The sequence below is a fragment of the Triticum aestivum genome, chromosome 6D, assembly GCF_018294505.1.
Source record: "Triticum aestivum cultivar Chinese Spring chromosome 6D, IWGSC CS RefSeq v2.1, whole genome shotgun sequence".
In the NCBI taxonomy this organism is placed as follows: domain Eukaryota; kingdom Viridiplantae; phylum Streptophyta; class Magnoliopsida; order Poales; family Poaceae; genus Triticum; species Triticum aestivum.
In genome coordinates, this window is record NC_057811.1 from 116,064,019 (window position 1) to 116,072,635 (window position 8,617).

The following is an 8,617-nucleotide window of genomic DNA, read 5'->3' on the forward strand; positions in this document are numbered from 1 at the left end:
GATGAGCAAAGCTCTCTCTCTTTGTCTATCTAATACTTTGCTAACCCCTCAAATGAGCTAGGAGATGAGTATTTAAAGGCTAAGGACAAAACATGAGGGAGAGAGGGGTACAAGGGTCAAAAGCCCATAGTGCACGCAGGCACTATCGGAGGGGTCCGGGCACCCGGTGCAAAGGGGGGCAGGCACCCGGACCGGTCAGTGGTCGGGGCTCTAGGTGGACCGGGCACCTGGGGGTTCCAAGCCCGGGCACCCGGGATGATGCTAGGCGGCTGTAGGGAGGAGGCCGGCTAGAGGGGGCCGGGCACCCGGGGAGGTGGCAGCAGCTACCAGCGGGGGGCACCCGGGGCGCCACCCAGTCTTCGGCCGGGCACCCGGGGCTCAAGGGGCCGGGCACCCGGGGTGTGCAGAGGGCCTGCCCGGGGAGGTGGCCGACAACCCGGGCACCCCGGGGGAATGAGGGCCGGGCACCCGGGGTGTCCAGGCACTTGGCCATTCTTTGTAGCTTCGCGTCTCGTTCGTTCTTCTCCCTTAGTCTTCTCTCTGGATGCTTGGGTATTCCTCCAAGCTTCTTCATGGGCTCCTTCATGATACTTATGAGTGCACAACGTTTCCGTTTGATGCAGGACCCAATTCATATGCGATTCCGAACGAAACTCGAAGAGGAAAGAATTGACCTCGTTCTCGATAGCGCGTGCACGAGCTCTTGTCATCGGTCCCCTTGGTGCTTGGGGTATTGAGTGGACGTCCATGGGGATGGTCGAGGGGTGCTCCGCATCAGAAGGTGTTAGGCAAGGGGACCCTGTTTCACCCCTGATTTTTGTCATTGTTGCTGATATTTTACAGTCTATGATGAATGAAGCAATGCAACACTCTCTGGTACCTCTCCTATACTCCACAGTTCCAGTACATATTTTCCCATAATCCAATATGCTGATGACACCATCCTTTTGGCCCGTGCTGATATCAGACAAGTGCAGCACATCAAGAATCTGCTGCTCCATTATGCAGAATACACAGGTCTTAAGGTCAACTACTCCAAGTCTACTTTGGTATCTCTTAACACACATGGGTCTAAAATGCAAGAGATATCCAACCTCCTGGGCTGCAGAATTGGAACCTTGCCACACAAATATTTAGGACTACCTCTTTGCAGTTCTAAACCCAGAGTGATTGACTATGTTCCACTACTGAAGAGAATTGAGCACAGATTACTAGGATGCTTTACCCTTCTGTCCACTGGTGATAAACCCACACTCCTCAAGTCAGTATTTACAAGCATGCCCACTTTCTTCATGTGCACTTTGAGGATTCCTAAGATAGTGCTCAAACAAATCAACTCTTACCTCATGACCTGCTTCTGAAGAAAATATGGCTCTGAAGATAGAGGTGTTGCACTCATCTCATGGCAGAAAGTTTGTAAACCAAAAACTCATGGAGGTCTGGGGGTATTGGATCTTCATGCACATAACCAAGCTCTCCTGATGAAGCATCTGCACAAATTCCTAAACAAAGCAGACATACCATGGGTTAGCATAATCTGAGAAGCATACTATCAGAACAGTATCCAGGAGGAGTGATGGTGGGCTCCTTTTGGTGGAAATAAATTCTCAAGCTGCTCCAACCATTTAAGCAAACAACAATTTGTATAGCAGGCAAGGGTGATACTGTTAATTTCTGGAATGACAGGTGGCAAGAGATCCCTTTGAATGAGAAATACCCAGAGCTACACTCATTTGCAGTCAGTCATGAGGTCTCTCTCTTCCAAATTCAGCAACAAGCAGACTTCAGTCACCACTTCCACAGACCCCTCTCACTTGAAGCATATAATCAATACAATGTACTTGAAGAACTGGTTACTAGCAGAGCAAACACTGTTGCTCAAGATGTCTGGACCTTACACACAGCCTCCCCAAAATTCTCTTCAATGAAACTTTACAGATCAATGATGGGAGTGAGTACAACAACAATGTTTTCATGATGGTTTGGAAATCTGCTTGCCGTCTTAGACACAAAATCTTCTTCTGGCTTCTACTGCATGACAGGCTGAGCACAAGAAATATGCTTCAAAGAAGGAACATGCACCTGGAAGACTACAACTGTGCATTGTGTTCTGATAGAACAGAGGAAACCATTTCACATCTTTTCTGGAACTGTCCATTCACTTGGTTGTGCTGGAGCTCAATCATTCGCAACAGAAACAGAGGCATATCCACTTTTGATGAAGTACACCTATTGAGACAGAGACTACCACCGGACATTGTCATGGAAATCATTATCATAGGATGTTGGAGCTCATGGATGACAAGGAATGATAAAATCTTCAGGAGAGCTCCACCTCATCCAGACTCATGGAAATTCTATCTTAAAGGACTCCAGGCTACCAGGCTAAGAGCAAAGCATACCAAAGACATACAAATCAGTTCCTGGATAGTGCAAAACTTGTAATTTAATTTCCATGTTTGATCATACGGGTGTTGGGTGATCCTTGTTGGACTATTATTCTGTACATATTTAAATTAGTTCTACGGTTTCGGCTAAAAAAATGCGAAATTCATATATCAAAACAATAGAAACACACTACAATTCTTATTGCAACCTAGGAAAATGTCTTGAGCTAGGTTTAGGCCCTCCTTAGACGACCTTTCCACGCAATTTTTTTTTACCATTTACTTATAAGCTTGGGATGATCTGTTTTTGTACGCATTCAAACAAATTATGGTGAAAATATCATGTAAAAAATAAAAAAATCGTGTATGATTAAATTATTTCTTTTCTTTAACCCCTTTTTTAGAATAGCGTGGATGAAATGACCATCCATCCACCTACTAACCTCATCACGTCGACAAGCAGATCGACGATCGAATACAGAAGGACATACCGATCGACGACTGGACACACCCCCTCTCCCTCGTCACACACGCCAGAGCTTTGAATAGACAAATATGGCCTCTCCCCCGGCCGCATTTGCTTCTCTCCTGTAGTCCTGTCCTGTGGAATCCATCATCTTGACGTGACATCTCCATACCTCTCCCCTCCACCGCATTCAATGCGAAGACAAGCTGCCTCTGGGCATAGGTGTACTGTCTAGCTATAGCCATGGAGGACAGGGGATGAGAGAGAGAGAGTAGATCGACGATGATGATATGAGAGAGAAGGTGAAGTGACAACTGAGGTGACGACCTTTTCTGCAATGTGGAAAGGATCGACATCCTCTCTCTTCTCCCTGCCCCACCAGGTTTGATATCCGCGCTCCCTGGGTCCCGCCCCCTTGTCTCCCTTCCTCCTTTACATAGACCCTATCTTCTTCTTCTAGCTCTTGGCCTCCTCCTCCTCAGTCCCCCTCCCCTCCTCACCAGAAGCTCGCTCAGGCAGCTCTGGTCTGCTGCCTCCACCTCCATCGTGCCGGCTGATCGAGCAGCCGGTGTTCTTCTCTGCTTGCCTTCTTGTTCGTCGTCTCCCACTTTCATCGTCTTCTTGGTGAGTACGTACGTTTTCTGCTTCATCGGATTGCAGATTTGCGCGCGATTCCCTCTTGATCTTGATCCATGCTCTTTGATTTTGCACCGTCGGTGTGCTTGATTGATTATGTGCCATGAACTGCTGCATCTTCGCATGTGTTAGTCAAATCTAGGGCATGCTTGCATGAGCATGACTAAACCTTTCCTTTCAATTTGGGAATCAAGAACCAAGAAGCTTTATTTAATCATGCGCCTCCCCTCCCCCCGATCGATTTAGTTTTTTTCTTCGTCTTCATCATCATGGACTAGATTTTTTTGTGTATATCTTCATTGTACCAAGAAAGAAAGAAAAAGCTACCAGATCTTTACTACTAGCGCTAGCTAGGGTTCCATTAATTCCATCCGTGCGTGCGAGTTGACCGGTCAGGGCTTTTCAATGAAGTAATCTCACCCATCGATCGCCATCACTGTGCGTCTGTGCAGGTAGCTAGCCTCAGAGTTCTTGCTACATCCTGCAGCGTGTTTCTGTTTTTGCCATGTCCTGTGTTGTTTTTTCCCCTACTGCATGTCTCAGGTTGTGTCAGCTCGTTGCATCATTGCATGGCTGCCAAAGCTCAGCTCAGCTCAGATCGTAGGTTTGAGAAACATGCGGCCTGAGAAACACTTGTCCTCAAGCTAGTTAGGCGTGTCAGCTAACCTGAAACCCTAGTTCTCGCTGAATCCTCATCTGCCGTAGCTAGCTAGGATTGGAGGGAGATACTACTTCGCCAAGAACTTCAAGAAACCGACGAGCTCTTGAGAGTACACTGGGACACTATAAGCCATATAGCTATACAGATATATTTATTGCAGTCGTTTGACCATTGGTCAAGGCCAGCATTGTTTACTAAGGCCATGCCATCGGTGCAGATCTGAGCGCTGAGAACCGGCGAGGAGGCAAGTTGGTCGGCCGGTGGCGATGGAAATGTCTGGCGTGAGCGCGGTGGACAGCCCTGGAAGCGGCAGCGCGTCGTCGGCGCTGGGAGCGCCGCGGCCGAGCAGGTACGAGTCGCAGAAGCGGCGGGACTGGCAGACGTTCGGGCAGTACCTACGGAACCACCGCCCCCCGCTGGAGCTGGCGCGGTGCAGCGGCGCGCACGTGCTGGAGTTCCTCCGGTACCTGGACCAGTTCGGCAAGACCAAGGTGCACACCGCGGGGTGCCCCTTCTTCGGCCACCCATCGCCGCCGGCCCCGTGCCCGTGCCCGCTGAAGCAGGCGTGGGGGTCCCTGGACGCGCTGGTGGGCCGTCTCCGCGCCGCCTTCGAGGAGCACGGCGGACGCCCGGAGGCCAACCCGTTCGGGGCGCGCGCCGTGAGGCTCTACCTCCGCGACGTCCGCGACGGCCAGGCCAAGGCGCGCGGCATCGCCTACGAGAAGAAGCGCCGGAAGAGGCACCCCCAGACGTCGTCCAAGCAGAAGCAGCAGGCGGCGGCGGCCTCCGCCGCGGCCAGCCCGGCGCCCGTGGACAGGCCCGACATGCGGCATGGCATGCTGGAGCAGACGCACTACCTGTTCCCCATGCACGCGCACCTGTTCCAGGGACACTTCCTGGCGCCGGCGCCCGACGGCGACCCCGTGGGAGCCCTGGATGGCGTAGTCCCCGCCGGGGATGACATCGTGATGGTGATGGCGGCCGCGGCAGCCGCCGCCGAGGCGCACGCTGCCGGGTGCATGATGCCGCTGTCCGTGTTCAACTAGCTAGCTCGACGCAGAGAATCAAGTAATTAAGTAGGCCTAAGTAAGTCAAGCGTGCATGTAGTTTTGGCAATGGCGATGCCTCGGCTTGGTCATCTCGCCATTTGAACACACCCCTAGGTTTGTACGCAGTGCGCGCCAACTCGTCGAGCGTAATCCACTAGTAGCTCTTTTGCATTAGCGACTGAGGTAATTAGTCATGGTTATCTGTAATGTACTCTGCATGGTTGTGTACGTGAAGTCACGGAAGTTGGCAGGTTTGAAATGTTGGCTTAATGAAACTCACAGCCAATTAAGTGTTATGTTTGTGTTACTCCATTTCATGGTTAGCTAGCACAGGATGTTTCTCTGATAAGTGTCTAATTTAGTTCACCAAGTCATTTATTTTTCTAGTTCGCTGAGAAATATTAAAAATAGTGAATATAAATGTTGGGACACATGTCATATCTAGTTTGTCAAATTAGGTTTTCTAAGTCTCAGTCGGCTGAGTTGATGCTATATTTCTTTGATCTTTTACACAAAATGTTTTTTTTCAGTTTTTTCTTCTTTAATCTTATATACTATATTATTGGACTGAGACCTAGCCACACCCTAAAATCAGTCCCAACGGTCATATCTTCAACTACTTTATTTTCCTACTCGTATATAGCGAGTACTCCCTTCGTTTCTAAATATAAGTCTTTGTAAAGATTTTACCATGAACCACGTATGGATGTAGATGCATTTTAAAATGTAGATTGACATGGTGAAATCTCTACAAAGACTTATATTTAAGTAACGGAGGGAGTATATAATATTACTATCGCTTCTGATGGCATACCTAGCCAGACACAACTAACGCTCATGCACCTGTCGGATCGAGCTAGAAGTATATGAATATACGATACTTGTCAAGTAGTACTACACGCTTGGTTGTACACCGGTTGTGGCGACCCTTTCCCCAACATCACAACAACGTACGTCAGATTTCAGTACTACTATGAACCAACGATCCATTCTCCAGTGTACTGTAGCCAATTAGAAAAGTTCATCACTCTCCGCCATCCGATCGATCGGGCGCGCGCACCTTCGTACTCCAGGACTTTTTAATGGGATAGTGAAAGTAATTTTGATGGAGACCAAACATAGACGTGCGGTGCGAATGCAGCTGGGCGGCTAGCTAGCCATTCCCACCACCTCAGTGCGAGCGTGTGGTTCGTGCTACTCCTCGCCTTGCTGGAACTTGCACAGTGATATCGGTGTGCTAATGGCATGTCGTCAGTGCAGCGTAGTATGATCCTCAGGCGGTACAGATTAATGAAATGGTTGCCCACTTGATTCCCATGCATACTGGGAGTGGATGTGACTCGTGCATGTACCGCCGCTGCGATCAGGTTTCCCCTGATTTGGCAGTGCGCTGCAGCATGTGCTGGGCGCCTAGACCTGGACCAGTCAAGCGTTTCACAGGGCCTATCTTGGATTGGTCCATCCAATGCGTTGAACAAGACCGCTTGGGGGTACTAGTAGAAGTTTTGTTCAGAGATCAGCTCACTGTTTCAAAGCTGTCTATCATGTTTCCAGACAGATTAATGGGATAACTCATAATTTTTTATAAATGATGGATTTTATTGACTCAAAACGAAGCATCTAGAGCATACAAAGCACGATAAGCACAGACTTCTGCTAACTAGAATGCACAGCCAACACCAAAGTACACACAAAACTCGCCGACAAATAGCAAAGTCATACTCCCTCCATCTAAAATTAAATGTCGCTGAAATGAGTGTATCTAGACGTGTTTTAGTGTGTGCATTCACTCATTTTTCAGTGATAATTAATTCTGGGCGGGGGTATTATAAGATCAAAGATATGTGTAGGCGAGAAAAAAAAAACCTAAAGCGATCAAATCCACAATCGACAAACTACGATAATAACCATATTCATACGAACCATCTCATGACATCAAAAGGACGACGGGTTTCTTCAATAGCAACGCCTATCTGACCCTGCCCCGGTAGGATCGAGACCACCGATTGTACATGGACCGACGATCTCATGAATCATGATCAATGTTCGCTGCGTACAACTGATATCACAAGTACACATCGACTACGACACATTAAAGTCTTACATAGATATGACCATTATGGTCAAGTATTACATAAAAGCCACATGGGCGGATACACCAAATAAACACTACAACGAGAAGTCCAACGATAACTTGAGCCCATGTCACGAGCCTTAACCCTACATGCAATATGATAGGGAAGCGTCCTAGTTCACAAGGGCATCCTTGAAGAACTCATCTTCGTTGAAATCCTTCATGTCTGGCCAAGTTAATAGCCATGAACGTGTTAATTAGTACTTTGAATGTACTCGCAAACAACCTTCATGTGACAGCGAAATAAACATGCATGACTTATATAAATGAAAACTCCTACACTTATGTTTGATCGGTGGTTCAATAACTATTTACTAGCAGGTGTATGGCATATTGTTTTGGAAACCAGGTGTATATTTAAACCATGATGTCATAAGGTTACAAACATCATGATGAGCAGATTTACGTTAATCCCAACTTGATCATCTCAGACATCGCTCTTCATCTTATCTCAACCCATGCTCAAGTTCTTATAAGTCAACTTTTATGGAAATAATCTAAGCATGGTCATTTGACTGTCCTTGGCCATGAACACGGCTATTCGAATAGTTTGACACTCTGCAGAGTTTGTACTTTGTGTCAGCCACCACTCATCGCATATCAAGTACCCGAGCTAAGCATTCGAACGAAATCTTACCCCAGCAGACATTAACATAGAGTCCACTTGTTGGTTCTCGGTCGTTGTACCTAACTATCTCAACGTATGGCTTGGTCGATTTTTTGATATTTACACCTAGCACACGAGGGAACCAACGGTGTGCCTGGTGCTGAACATGGGGCCCGTACAGGCACGACCCCGTCCCGAGAGTGACTTTTCTCACTCCCATCACTAGTAATGCATGCCCTTTGCTAGTGCCGATCAAGGTAATAAATCTTTCCCCGTTCCATACCAGCGTAATATGGTTGCACATGTAAGGTTGGAATAACATGCACCACTAAAATGTAATTCTTTTTTGGAAAAAACTTAGTAGGAGGATCATTGATTTGTTGCGTACTAGGATATTCACTTAATAGAACGTTATGTCTGCATAATACCAAACCTACAGGGTCACACACTTACGAATCATTGAATTGTTGAGCACTAGGAGGTGTTAGGAGCTCAAGATAAAAGCATCGGAAAAGTTCTGGAAAGACCGAAGAGTTTCAGAGAGGAACCAGAAGTGTTTCAGAGAGGAACCAAAAGTGTTACGGAGAAAACAAGAATCGTTTCGGTAAAACCAGGGAAGTCCCAAAGAACCCTAAAAGGCTTCGAAAGGTTCCGGAACTTCAAGAAAATCCTGGAAG

At 47.5% G+C, this 8,617-nt stretch overlaps 1 protein-coding gene across 3 annotated transcripts; it reads left to right on the top strand.

The window, feature by feature from the left end:
* Positions 1-3,297: 3,297 nt before the first annotated feature.
* On the top strand, positions 3,298-5,509 carry LOC123143977 (protein G1-like1). Of its 3 annotated transcripts, none has more exons than XM_044562980.1 (2): positions 3,298-3,485; positions 4,368-5,509. In XM_044562980.1, the coding sequence occupies exon 2, from the start codon at positions 4,417-4,419 to the stop codon at positions 5,194-5,196; it is 780 nt and encodes a 259-aa protein (XP_044418915.1). In that variant the 5' UTR covers positions 3,298-3,485; positions 4,368-4,416; the 3' UTR covers positions 5,197-5,509. The 3 variants fall into 3 exon arrangements, with proteins under 3 accessions (XP_044418915.1, XP_044418916.1, XP_044418914.1); XM_044562981.1 differs by having other exon boundaries at positions 3,298-3,481; XM_044562979.1 differs by having other exon boundaries at positions 3,301-3,477.
* The last annotated feature ends 3,108 nt before the right edge of the window (positions 5,510-8,617 follow it).

Coding starts and splice junctions, on each gene's coding strand:
- LOC123143977 (XM_044562980.1), top strand. CDS start 4,417: ATGGAAATGTCTGGCGTGAGCGCGGTGGACAGCCCTGGAAGCGGCAGC.